The 14,137-nt window shown below is 49.2% G+C and overlaps 1 protein-coding gene across 3 annotated transcripts in view; it reads left to right on the plus strand.

Annotated features, from left to right (window-relative positions):
- Positions 1-14,137, plus strand: part of MEGF11 (multiple EGF like domains 11) — a 200,126-nt gene that overhangs the window by 178,531 nt on the left and 7,458 nt on the right. For 2 of the 3 annotated variants that reach the window (XM_058846659.1, XM_058846660.1), the window contains 3 exons: positions 3,675-3,731; positions 9,627-9,833; positions 10,025-10,359. In XM_058846659.1, the coding sequence (XP_058702642.1) occupies positions 3,675-3,731; positions 9,627-9,833; positions 10,025-10,185 (425 nt within the window). In that variant the 3' untranslated portion in view covers positions 10,186-10,359. Of the gene's footprint in view, positions 1-3,674; positions 3,732-9,626; positions 9,834-10,024; positions 10,360-14,137 lie in introns of those variants that run through there. The other variant, XM_058846658.1, reaches the window with a different exon arrangement.

Here is a 14,137-nt window from a genome sequence, read left to right on the forward strand (position 1 = left end):
ACTGTCGTGCTTATCTGTATGTGACATGGAGGGGGCTGTGTGTGAGGGTTTCCAAATGCTTCTCAAACCATGTTCATTTTCCTTTTACCATTTTGCTGCTTTTTTTGCACACTCTTTGCTTTTATTTGTGTTGAACTTGTGCTGTCCTCAGCTCCCCATGTGCCACCTCTGTTCTGCATTCATGCATTTTATTTTACCAGCAGAAATGATGCTAAATGCCTCTGCAGCAAGAATGATCTAGAAGTGATAAATACTTTAGCTAAGGGGCCTCCAGCAAAACGCTGGTTTTTTTTCTCATAGCATTTTGCATCCAAGATACCCTTTTCTTTCTTTTTTCAACCTAATTGATGAAAATTAGATTTTTTTCCTTTCTTTTCAGTACCAGAATTAATGCCTGCTTCTGCTAACTTTCATAATGTTGAATACTTGCTCAGATCGAGGCAGTTTTTACAAGAAAATAAAAAGTTTTCACTTCTTGGTGTTACTGTTGTGCAATAAAAGCTGCAGGTTCCTCTCATGAAAATTTCAGAAGAGAGTTAAAATCTTCAACTTCTAATTATAAACATAAAATAAAAGTCTAATAAGGTCACACAGGGAATCTTGACTTTCAAACTTCATTGAGCATGGAAGTACCACAGTTAAAAACATGTTCCACCTTCTGATCCCATGATCAGCCTTAGTTTCATAACATAGATGCTCCAAATCATGTGTTGGAAGAGCAGCCAAGCCTTGAGCAGGGCTGGATTCAGTTAAAAAGTTAAAAATAGCAGTGAACAACTGCCCAGCTCCTCTGCTGTGACCCCATGAATTGTCACAGACAGCAGATGTGAGAGTGAGCCAAGAAGAGAGAGGGAAATGGAAGAGAAATGGCAGAGAAATTTAGAATGGATGGAAACTCTCCTCTGGTTCCTCAGCCTCCTCTGGTGATCCCAAAGGATGGGAACCAGCAGATGAGGAGCACCAGGCTCCCAGAAATGTCTACAGCCCTGTCAGAAACTGCAGGTGTCCTAAACATGAATTACAGCTGGGGAAAGGAAATTGTAAGAATATCCACACCAAAATTAACCTGAACACTCATCTCCTAAAACCTGCAGTGATAAGGATTTTCTGAATTGCAGTGGATCTCATCAGACTGCAGGTGTTTCACCTGTTTTGCAGGACTTGGTTTGCTGGGTTCATATTCTTTCCGAGTGGGAAATGCAAGAACAAAGCCTGTACTTTTACTGCTGCACATTTGTTTGTGAGCTTCAAATTCCAGGTTTTCAGAGAGCTGATTGTGCTCAGTGGAGTCTGGGGAGGAGCACAAGTAATTCCCATGGATCTGGGCTTGAGACATCAGTTTGGGGACTCTGTGGTGCCAAGAAGAGGCGGCTTTGTCACCTTCCTGTGTGTCACTGCCTGCCCAAGGCAGCCTGGTCCTTGTTTCAGGGAATGGCTTGTCCTTGCATTTACTCTGTCTCATGTTGCAGAACTGGAAATGTTTGCCCTGTGAGTAATCCCTCTTGCTCTAGTCCAGTCTGCACTGGGCAGTGGCAGATCCCAGCTTCCAGCTCTCCTCCCAAGCAGGTCAGAAACTCCCAAACCACTGACCTGAGCTCAGGAAAGGTTCTTGTCTCATTATCTGGAGCATTGGCCACAATGGCTGCAGGCACAGCTGGGTTTATCTGTGATGGTTTTTTGACAGCAGTCCTGGATGCAGACACTAAAATGGGATTTGCAGCACATCATGAGTGACTCAAAGCTCCATTTATTCCAGAGAACCAAAGGCTATAAGTTTGATCCACAGCTGACTTCACTTTTCTCAAAGCCAAAAGATGTGGAAAACTATTTCCAGCTGAGACTCTGATTTCACCCCAGCAGATAATTTAGCTTCAAACTTAAACCTGGATTTTACTAAAATGCCAGATCCCCAGCCTGTTTAGGACTTTCCCACACTAACTACTTTTGCAGTTTAAAAAATAATTTATCCATTATTCATTTCACCTCCTGAGGAACTCAGTGAATACAAAAAATGGGTCATGAACCCACAGTATTGTAACAGATAGAAAACTAAAGGCAGAATTACAGGGAATTTTGGGTGGGGAAGGGCTTTGTGGGGTTGTGTGGCCCTCCCAAGGGCAGTGCACCCCCCCTGGGTCCCCTTTGTTCCCTGCCACTGCCTCCCCTGGGGACCCCAGCTGGGAGCTCCCAGCTGCCCCTCCCAGCCTTGCTCCGTGGGGTGAGCCCCAAATTCTGCTTGGACACTGCTGCCCTGGGAGATCTGCTCAGCCCTGGCAGGAGGAGGACGTGTGATCCCCAGGGATGGCCCTGGGGAGCCCCAGGCCTGTGGCCATGGGCCAAGACATGAATTTGCTCCATGCTCCTCGCTGTGACTCTGCCTGAGCAGAACACAGCAGGGGAAGAGCACAGAGCTCATCCTGCCCTGGGACAGAGCTGCCCAAACCTCCCAGTCTGCCCTGCCCTCTGCAGCAGGGTGAGTCTGGGAATTGGCTCGTGGTGCAAAACAAAGCAGACGGTGCTCGAATGGACAGGGGGTCACTGGTGGCCAGAAGGGCCCCATCACAGAGAGCCAGGCAGGTGCCACCAGCCCCTTTCCTGTGCTCAGGGATGGGCACTGACAACCACAGCAAAGGGTTGGTTTGTTTCTGATGTGCCAGTAACACATTTATTGTCTAGTTTAGCCATTTCCCTTATTTAGCAAAAAAAAATGAACCGTCATGAAAAAGGGGCTGGTACAGCATTGCCCATGGCCATGACAACTTTTCTGCAGAGACCAGAGGACACACAAGGACAAATAGCTGGGACACCTCTGGGACACGCTGTTTGTGAGGCTCTTTTCCCAGTGTAACTGAGTTACTTGACTGGGAATCCCATAAGCCACAAGGACATTTCTCACTAACCAAATTTGTATTGATTGTCCCAGTCAATAGGAAATACCAGACTCTATAGCTAAAAAGATTTAAAGGCTTACATTAGATTTTCTTTTTGATTGATATCTAGGGCAATTTGCAAGAGTAAAAATGGAAAAGGTCCCCATTCCCTCCTGTCTCAGCTTCTGTGAGGAACAGCAAGTTCCTCTGGAGCTGCACAAGGCAGAATTGTTTGCTGTCAGCTCTGCTCCTGGTGCTGCGCTCAGAGCACAGCGGTCACTTAGGGACTGTTGTCACATCTGAGCCATGCAAATTCATGAGCAAAGTGATAGTAGGTAATTTAAGAAGATTGTACACACCTTAGAGTCTAAGGCTGTGAGTTAAAATAACACACTCTCCACAAACAAAACAAAGCCTAAAATTAGCCACAGAGTGCTGCATCGAGACCTGCAGACTCTGATTTGAAAGGGCAGGTTTTAGGCTCCTTTCACACCATTCCAGTAATGAATGTCTCAGCAGATGGTTTTTATCCTGATCTCCTGATGGATGGCAGTTCTCGGTAACCCTGCTGCAGAGAGCTCTCTCCCTTCCAGGGAAACTCTTAAGCACATGAATAGTTCCAGGCATGCAGACTCCCCGCTGGAGCCGAGTGTGTGCTTACAGCTGAGGATGTGCTTAAGAGCCTCCCTAAATGAGGGCCTTGATGTACAATTTAGATGGAAGAATATATTCTGCTCAGTAGTCAAAGCAATCCAATTTACATAAATATTTATTTGTTTTCCATTATATATCATTTTTATGCAGGTGCTTGTGGGATGGATAGACGTCAGAACACATACATAATGGAAAAAAGCTTCAAAGGTATGGTATCCAGAGCTGCAGAACCCTGCCCAGGTGTGAGGAGGGTGTCCTAGAAGAGGTGAGATAGGAGCCCGGCGCAGGCAGGGAGGGACAGAGCCAGCACCCACACGAGCTGCCTGCCTGGCTCCCAGCACTCCTGGGCCATGAATTATGGATGCAAAGCTTCCCAGAGGCACAGGGCGAAAGGGAGGGCTCAGCGCAGGGCAGGAGAGGCAGCTGGAGCTGCCCAGGGCACACTCAGGTAGGACCCACGGCCAAGGGCTCTGGGGGAGCTGCAGAGTGCTGTGTGTCCCTGCTCCTGGCTCCTGGCCATGCTGAGCTTAAAGAGAGCCCCGAGGAAAGAAAGTGCCCCTGCTCGTGCCCTTTGCTGAGGGGGATTTAGAGCAGAGCTGGGGAAGAGCCCTCCCTGGGGCTGAGGTCCCCTCACGCTGGCACCAGCAGCTGTGGGCACCGACTCCAGGGCAGGTCTACACCAGGATCTCAGAGGAGTCACGAGCACAGGGCCCAGAGGTTTTACATTTCACTTTTCCTCCACGTTTACATTCTAAATATTCCAGTCTGGACCAAGGGAACACTGGGCACAGAGGTTCCCACAGCTCCTGGCAGATTGGCCTGAGGTTTAGCACACTGAGCTTGTGCTCCAGAAGATGGAGCAAGGAATCTGTCTCCTGGGGAATAGGCAGCTTCCAGGCTGAGGTCCTTGATCTGAATCCGAGGCTGTTACGCCTGGGAATGTGAGGGGGGAAACACCACAGAGCCTCTGGGTGCGATGCCCTCGGGCTGCTGCTGCTGCTGCCATGCCCTGCCATGGCTGAGGTGCCCCAGAGCCACACCCTTGTCTCAGCTAACGAGGAATATTGAAAGTATTCCACATGAAAAGCATTCACCAGCTTATAGCCAGGCCTAGAGATCAATATTCACTTCGTAGCTGCTGTTTTCAAAATACAGGGATGCAATATTTGCTAGAACATCACCTTACCACACAGAATCACCAAAGGAAACCAAGGATCTGTGACCAACTCTTTGTTGATAAAGCTAAAGTAAAAATATTGATTGGATTATGTATGTATATGATATATATGATTTATGACATACAAAACACTCAATCCACTGGTTTCAGCTACTTCAGTGATTCCTTTTTTCAAAATAAAAATCTTATTCTAATAGAGCTAGTTGTTATCTTTACATGGAGCTATTAACTTCATGAGTTTAAACTAAATTACTGTGTTCACAAAGTTTAAAGGTGCCCTAAGCACATGCAGCAGGAACTCTCATCCACAGGCCCAGTCACACAGAGGGAGACCAGTGGGGGCAGAGAAAAAGAATCACTGTGACAGCAAATTGTGAAATGCATTTTCAGCTGCTACATATTTTCTTTAATTTTTTAGGATCTGAACCATTTCCTTTACATGTTTATCTCGTCACAAATTGAAAAATCGGGCTCAGAAGCCACAGCTGGAATTCTCTGTGGCTGCTCAGCTGCCTCAGCCAGGCAGGGCTGGCAGTGGCAGGGGCAGGGTGCTGGGACATGGGGACACACCAGGCTACCCAGGTCTGTTTGGGAGCTCACCTGCAGGCACTTAGGAGCTGAGGGTTCACAGAAACAGCTGTCCTTGCTTGGCTGAAGGTTCCCAAGGCCCCTCTGAAGGTCAATTCCTGCACTCAGACAGCCCCAGGGCTCTGTAGCAGCGTGGTCACCCCCAGGCCCAGGGGAGTCTCCTCCCAGGAGGAGCTGGGAATGTGCCCAATGCTCAGGGTGAGCTCTCCTTGCCCTGCCAGACCCTGACTCACCACATTCCTCAGAAAACGGAGAGCAAGAAACTCCCAGTCCCAAACAATTGGATTCTGTCAGCAAAAAGACTTGGCAGGCGGGTGCCTGGTTTGTATCTACTTTCATCCACTTTAAAACCCTTTTTCCACCAGTGTGCTCTAACTGGGGACAGCCTGTCCTGCAGTTGGAAATGGTCTCTGGTACCCCTGGATCAGACAGAGCCTTGCAGGGAGGGGGCACAGGGGGCTTGAGGCTGAGGCCAGGCTGTGGTGAACCTGGGCCACCTCCTGCTTCCCCAGTTCTCTGAGGAGCCAGAGCAGGGCACCAGCAGAGGGGTGTCCCCTGTGCAGCCTGGCACCAGGGGTGTGGTGGAGCTGCTGTGGAGCCCCAGGGGTCAGGCACAGAGATCTGGGATTGCCAGCAGCAGAGAGGGGCTGGCTGTCACAGGGCCCTGCTGGCACTTGGTGACAGCGGCTCAACAGGCACCAGGGTTTTCAGAGCAGGATTCTGAGCAGTTTCTTTCCTGAGGAAGGCGCTCAGTGATACCATTCCCGAGCTTTTCATTTCAGCTAAGTCCTTTGGGTTTTAGAGGTTTGGTTTTTTTAAATGGGTACCGCTGCACTGATGGAATGATGTGACCTCAGGCACGATCATTTTAAGGAAAAGCACCCATGCTTTGTCTAGGAGCCAGGAAAATCCCAGCAGAGAGAAGCACTGACCCCAGGGACGCAGGGCTGGGCTCAGAGTGGTTCCCCTGGCCACTGTTCAGGATGTGACCCCACTCCTGTGCCCCTCTGAGAGGCAGCAATGGGCCCTCACTGTATCACTGTCCCTGCAGCAGCCAAGGCTGGCCAGCACAGGCACTTCATCCCAGCAAGGGTTAAATAGCAGGAGAACACCTTCCAGCAGTGTACAGCTCCTCTCTTCAGCACTTCCACCTCGGCTGCGGGATCCAAGGCTTGTCAGCAGGATGCCAGGGGAAATTCAGGGCACAGGAGAGGAACCCAGTCTGTGGGAGGGACATTTCCAGTCCCTGCTAACAAAAATAAATCCTCCAAAGGTCTGGTTATCGGTATCCAGGCAACACAGAAGGCAGGGACTTCAAAATTAGAGTGTATTCCCAATATTTTTCTGGAAGTCCAGCTGATTGAGAGCTTCCAGTGAGTCCCAGCACTGTGGGGCAGAGCTTCCACCTCCATGAGAGCTGGACCCTGTGGCAGGGAGGATTGAGGAGGCAGCACAGTCAGGGCTCACACATGGCCTGCAGCACCATGGGCTGAGAATCTCTAAATAAGTCTGTTCTGCTTAAATTAATTCATGAAACAAAATTTGACAATTGATGCCAGACTTCTTAATTATCTCCAAATTACCTTAATAACAGAGTAACTCAGCTGCTTCTACAGCCTTTAGAGTTAAATCCTCCATGATCTTGCACATAATGTTTCTTGAGGGCTAATGACTCCCTGGTGTACCCAGAATCCCAAACATCCACTGGTGCTCCATAAAATATATTGTGTCCAAAGCAAAGGTCTGATCCCAGGCAGACACAGAGCTCTGTTTACGTCAGCAGCAATGGGCTCTCTGGGCTCTCAGGCTTGTTGTTTCTCAATATCTCCTGGGAAAGGCAATTCCTGGGAGAGGCCAAACAGGTCTGGGCAGCCCAAGTGGCATTCACTGGTCTCTTCCAACTGGTCCTGGGAAGGGAAAGGCTGAGGGACACCTGCCTGGGAGGTAATGTCAGCCCTAACTGCAGTACAGGTGAATTTTAGCTTAGAGAGATAAAAGTAGCTGAGCTGGATGAAATAAAATAGCTGATGTGCTGGGATTTTTGCCTTTGCCAGCTCCAATGTGCCCAATTCCATAAACAAACCACACAGCTATTTACCTGCAGCTGCAGCTCTGCAGGAGGAGGAATTCTCACTCTGCTCTTCTTTGCTCTTCTTTTTTGCAAGCAGCCCTTTATAATCAACATTTCCTGAATTTACACCCAGCTCTGGTTTGATTTGTTCCCTCCCAGCCGTGGTGCTGACAGGGAATGCTTTGCAGGGGGTTCTTGGGGCACAGAGGGAATCCTGCCTTTCGCCCTGTCAGCATCTACTCAGCAGCACTGCTTGAAATAAAGAAGCAATTTTATGATAATCTTCATGTCCCTCACCCCAAAATGCAGAGCTGGCTCATTAAAGGCTGACCAGGCTCTCCTAACGAGGTCTATGTCCCTGCAGTAGCCACCAGGAGCTGTAACTTGCTGGCAGGTGGAGCTGAGGATTTCATTTGTCTGTCTGTGGTTTCCTCACCTCTACCACCAAGAAATCCCAGACTGGCACCTGGATCAGTCACATACACAGCAAAAGCCAACACTGAGCTCACTCATGTGCAGAAGCCTTTGGTCTCACAGGTCTCCATCTCTCCAGAGAAGGATGGGATGGGATGGGGCAGTTTTCCACTGACGTGTGCTGGGCTGGGGTTGGTGACCCTGGAGGGACAAACCCTGCAGCCAACAGCCAGGGAATGTTGGTGTTGCTTTGGTTCCCATCTCCTGCTAGGTACCAAACCAGGCATGTTTCACTTGCAAGCAAAGGCACTGCTCATCTTACCCAGGCTGATGTCAAACAAGGAGTTTCTAAGTTTTCTAACGAAATAAACATTGCACTGGTGCCAGGCCTCTGCCAGCCTCCCCATCCCTGATGGTCCCAGCTATTTGTGTGCAGTGGAGCTTCCCAGAGAGCTGACCTTGGGAGCTGAGGGCTCTCCAGACTCAGTACCACTGAAATCAGAGCCCAGAAAGGCAACAGCTGGCTGCAGGTGGCACAGCACAACCTGGCACCTCCCCCAGGGCTGACCCAGCACCAGGGGCACCAGGCCAGGGTGCCAGACACACAGACACACAGACACACAGACACACAGACACAGACACAAGCCCAGAGCTGAAGGAGGGACAATCACTCACAGTGGAGCAAACCTGGCAGGTGAGGGAGCAGGACGGGGCTGGCAGGCTCAGAGCCGAGGTTTGGAGTGGAGAAGCGATGTCGTGTTGTCTGTCTATTTCTTAACCTGAATTTCTCTTTTTGTCTCCCATACTAGACAGCGGGGGCAGCTGGGATTGCAGCTATTTTGCAAGTCCCCCTATTTCACCGGGAGTATTTCATATATACCAGGATCTGCCTTTGTACTGTAACCCAGCACAAGAAAATGCCTCATCTTTCATTGCATCGCTCTAATTCTAAATTACTGGCACTGCCCAGCAGGATGCACACAACAGCAATGGCACGTTCTTGAATGTCAATGTTAAGACCTATTTATTCTCTATTGTTTTTTATTTTTAAAGCAAGACTGGCACTGTACCTTGCAGCAGGCTGGCCTATCCCAGCCAAGGTCATGGACCGGGCAGGCCGGCGGTCACAGCTCTCATGCCAACTTTGTTCTCCCCATGTAGTGCCTCCATCACCTCCTCTCCAGCCCAGGGGAGAGGAGCAGGAGATGTCTACAGCAAAGCGGGGGAAAAAAGCAGAGCAAAAGTGAGGCTCAAATGGAGGCTTGTTCCCCCTGTGGAAACCCAAGCATTCCCCGATTGTAGGATGCTGGATAACCCCAAAACCAGCAGGGGCTGCACATGCAGAGGCTGCACTGGTGCAGTTCTGAGCCTGTGGCAATGTCGTGCACTCCAGCACAGGGCACTGGATGTGACCAAGGCCTGGGACTCACCCTGCAGCTGGCTGAGCACCCCAGGTCCCAGCAGCAGCTCCTGCCTGCAGAGCCGGCTGCCCGCGGCCGTGCCTGGGTCTGCGGGGCAGGCAGAGCAGGATAAACACGGCTCCGTAGGAATTAGGGGGAGGGAGGAAAGGATTGCCACCTCAAATTAAATATTGCACTCAACGACAGCCAGAACCTTTCACAGGAAAACCTTCAGTACTGAGCAGGTTTTCATCTCTTTCCTGCTAGTGAGTGGTGGATGCAATGGTCTGGAACATCCAGAGCACAAGCACCGGGTGTCTGTGCTGGAGGCTTCAAGGATCTTCCTTATCCTCTGCCCCCTTGTTCCCCCCAGCCTTCCTGCAGAGGCTCAGTTGTAATTAACCTAATTAAGCTAATGACCCTAACGCACCCACTCGGCTCTTGTTTTGCAGATTATATGAAAGAATCTGTGTGCAGCTCCAGCACTTGTTCCCTGAACAGCAGTGAAAACCCATACGCCACCATTAAAGACCCCCCCATTTTAACCTGCAAACACTCTGAGAGCAGCTACGTGGAAATGAAATCACCTGGTCACAGGGAGTCCCCGTATTCCGAAATGCCAACTTCATCAACAGCCAATAAAAACATCTATGAAGTTGGTAAGCAGTGGGTGGCACAGGGGGGTGATGGAGATGCTGGTTTTCCCCCATCCTGGCACAAGGATCCTGGGCTTGGCGTGGCACAGGGATGAAGTGGCAGGGGGAGGGCCTGAGCTGGAAGGGACCCATGAGGATCAGGGGTTTTGGGACTGCTGCTGGTCACCACAACCCAGTTCTCCTTGCTCCCCCAGAGCCCACTGTCAGCATAGTCCAGGACGCCCGCAGTCGGAGTGCCAGTTACCTTCAGAACCCGTATGACCTGCCTAGGAACAGTCACATTCCTGGTCACTACGACCTGCTCCCCGTCCGGCACAGCCCGACGCACGGGCCTTCTTGGGACAAGCAGTCTTAGAGAGGGATGGACTTCACTGGGCACTGTGCTGCCAACACAGACTGTGAGGAAGCAGAGGAGAAGCCGTTCCCTCCTTTCCTGCGGACTGGCAAGGACTTAACACGACATCAGCTTGGGCCAACTGCTGCTGCATGATGTTATTTATAAAGACATTTTTGTATGGGTACCTGGAACTAACGAGAGCCTCCTTCACGTGGGACTGGAGCACATCACCCCAGGAAGGTGTCTTCATGCTCCAGGCAAAAACTCTCCGTGACATGTTCTAACCCTGGCTTTGCTGTAAAATAAACCACAAAAACATGCTAAGTAGAAGGACTTCAGGATGTACATTTCTACCAACTGCATCAAGAAACTTCTTACTGTTAGGAACAAGGTGACTAGGAATACGCTGGAATTTATTTTCATCTTTGTCATGAGAATGGACATTTTTCTGAACGAGAGCAGGGAAATTTGTCATTTCACTGTCTGGAAAGCTCATTTACTGCCATCACCATGTGCAACCTGTGCAGATCATGCTTGGTAATTAGCATTGAGATTGTCATCTCTATTTTCAGTACCAGAGAATTTGAAGTGAGGAATGTTAACACAGACACTTTCTGTGCAGTTTTTAATATCTTTCCAAATGTCCCCTGGTCTTTGCTAATGAATGGAATTTCCACAACGAATTCACACCCATCTTACCACACTTTTAACATTGATTGGCACAGGTAGGCTTTGATTTTCCTTATGCAGCTTCTCTTTTGGTAGCTAAAATCCAGCAGATCTGTCAGTTTAAACTGCTGCCCCTCCAGTTCCTGCCCTGGGACGCTGCAGGTTTGCACAGACCAGCCCTGGTTTCATTTCCTTTCTCAAAGCTGAGCCACATCGGCTTCTCTCCCCCATCTTCCCAAACCATCTCCCCATGATTCACTGTCAGCATGCCACTGATGACACCTCTTAAGCTGATGTGCATTACCATGTAGTGCAACTTTATCCGTTGATGATTCTACCTGAAATGTCATTAAATGGAGCTGAAACTGGGTTTTCTTTTCCAGCAGCTGTTTGTGAAGTAATTATCAAGGGTCTGACCCATGGTAAAATTTTGGACTGAGCCACCATGATTTTTTTTTAATTTATAATCTCTATTGACCTAGAAAGTAGAGTACTTGCCGTTAGTTCCTTGTAGATTTTGAGCATGAAGTAGTATTGACTCTAAGTATGTAATTTTATTAGGCAAACGTGGAAATAGCAAGTTGATTGCCTTTTAAATATAAAAATATTCTGTTGCACATTCGCCAGTCTGATGGAAGCAGAAGAAGACGACTCCAGCCCCGTGGGTTTGCTCACAGCACAATCCCAGGTGTCACCTGCTGGGCTCAGGGACTGGCAAGAGGAGCCCTCCAGCTCGGGGGCAGCAGCTGGATCCCAGCTCTGGGAATACTCCTGGATCCTTGGAGCACCGTGGTAGGGCCCAGCCATGTCCCCAGAGATGGGCTCAGCCCTCATGCCTGGGACCACAGCCCCTGGCTCTGGGCATTCCATCCCTGGGAGCCTTTCCCCTTGGAGGCAGGGCTGTCCAGGTGGTCAGGCTGGCTCTGCACCCCCAGTCTGAGCCTGGACACCCCCAGGCTCCCGGAGCAGGCGCTGTCCGAGCCGCAGGATCCTGCCCACGAGGTTTCCCGAATGCTGCATGTGTGCATGGGGGCCGTGGCTGATCAGCAATAGCAATTTTGTTTTCCAGGAAAGCCTTATTTGAGATGTAAGAAAACAATTCTTTTGTAGGCCCAGTAGGAATATATTTTATGTACATGAATGGAAAGACTTACCTCAAAAATATCAAAAGAAAGGCAGTTGGATAAGGAATACTCTCATTAAAACCCACCCTGGCACCCAGCACAAGCTGCCCGAGCTGCTGGCCTGACCCACGTTTGTGTGTTGCTGTAGTTTGCAATGAGACTCCAGAGCAGAGATAAGCTCTGTTGTTTGGTTTGGTTTTTTTCAAAGCAGGATTTCAAAACCAAATGCAATGATGTGCATAGAACTTAACAGGAAAAAAAACCAACAAAACCAACAAAAAAAAGTCCCTTCTTGTATATAAGTGTTAGCTTAGGAAACAGGCACCAAAATGGCAATACTTTTTTAAGGCAAGACAGATTTGTAATATATTTGTTCACTGTGCAAAGGTATCCTACCTTGTACAAAATAAATTGAATTTCTCTCAATGTGTAGTTCTCCACCGTACTCATTTGCAGAGCAAAACTTCCAGCCCTGCACAGATCCGAGCTCTGCAGGTGATGTGGCTGCTCCCCTCAGCCAAAACCTCCCAGGCACCAGGCTGGGACAGAACTGGCAGGATGGCTCAGAAAACCCAGTGCTGCCATTCCAAGTTGGAGCAAACCAAAGGTAAGTGGCTGTGCACACCCTTGTCCCCAGTTCCTGGCCAGTTTGACCTCAGTGAGACTCCTGGGAATGCACAATCCCAGCTGGAAGAGCCCCTGCACACCCACCCTGTGTGGTGACCCTGCCCTGGGCCACCTGCAGCTTCCTTTGGGAGGACACTTGGGCACCCACGGTCACCCAGCAGTGATGGGACAGGACAGGAGGCAGCCCAGCAGCTCCCTGGGAGCCCAATGAATAAATCACAGATTTGCAGCAGAAACACCTGCAGAATTAATGAGTCCCAGGCAACTCAGCCACTGCTATGTGCTGAAGCTTTTCAATATTTGTGCTTCATATTTCTAAAAATCTTGTTAACTAAAGCCCAGCGTGTAATCTTCTTATTTGACAAGCCACACTCAATAAGCTATTTAAGGCTGGAATTCATCAGGTCTGAATTTATAGAATAAGTAATTCTAGCTTAATAAAAATGTCTTTAAATCAGAACAATTCCATGTACTTTCTGCTTAAGAGTCAGAACCTCAACTCCCATCAAAGACAGGAACCAGATGCTTGCGGAATAATTGTTAAAAGTTGGAGCTTTCAAATATGTAAATGACAGCAAAAACTTTTGGCAGGCAAAGGTCGTTTTGAAGCATTATGTGGAATTCCCAGAATCTCAGAAAGCTCCTTCCAGAGCCCAAAGCAGTGTCTGTTACCATCAGCTGTCTCCATTAGCAGGGAGGAGACACATCAGTACACAAGTAGTGCCAATTATGGAACAGAATGATTAATCAGCAGCTGAACAGAACAATCCCCAGTTGGAAAGCATTCAGATGGAATAACAACTTGCATTGTCTCTTCCAAAACACCTCGGGAAGCACCTTCCTGTCCCAGGAGTGTCACCCAGCCCATGCCAGGATCTGCTGCCAGGGCCCTGCAGTCCTTAGGCAAACACAGCACAGACCCTGAGAACAGGAGGAAAAGGATTTCCAGGTGAGAAGTTCCTTTTCTGTACAGACCCCACTGGATTTTGCTTTAGAAGTCCTCAGCCTCTCACAGTGGTTTGTGCTCCCACCATCTGCACTGCAACTCCATCTGCTGCAGGAGGAAGCTTTGCCTAAAACCACACAAAATCCAGACTGATGTGACAGCAGAGTCGAGTCACCTGCTTATAGGAATGAGGAAAGGAAGCAGAGTGAAACGCATCCTGCATTTCCAGCTGACAAATTTAGAACTTGACTGCCACAAGAAATAGATTGATTCCAAAATCTGCTCCAGTATGGGCAGAAAATGTGCTGCAAGAACAGCTCCTGCAGTGAGTGAGGCTCACACCTCACCTTCAGAGCCATCCCCAGGGCCACCAGTGCTGCCCCGTTGGTGTTCATGGGCACCTCTGCATCAGGACACCACAGCAAGATCCAAAGCTGCAAAAAGCAGGAGTTGTCTCTTGCCGGCTTTTCTTCCTTGTGGCAACATGGGGAAAAAAAACAGTTTGTAAAAGTTATTCAGAGGTTTGGGTGGAGTGAACCCACAGAATTTTCTAAGCTTCAAAGCTTCCTGAAGCTGCCAAAGTGCACTGGCCATGAACTGCAGC

The sequence above is a fragment of the Poecile atricapillus genome, chromosome 11, assembly GCF_030490865.1.
Source record: "Poecile atricapillus isolate bPoeAtr1 chromosome 11, bPoeAtr1.hap1, whole genome shotgun sequence".
NCBI lineage: Eukaryota > Metazoa > Chordata > Aves > Passeriformes > Paridae > Poecile > Poecile atricapillus.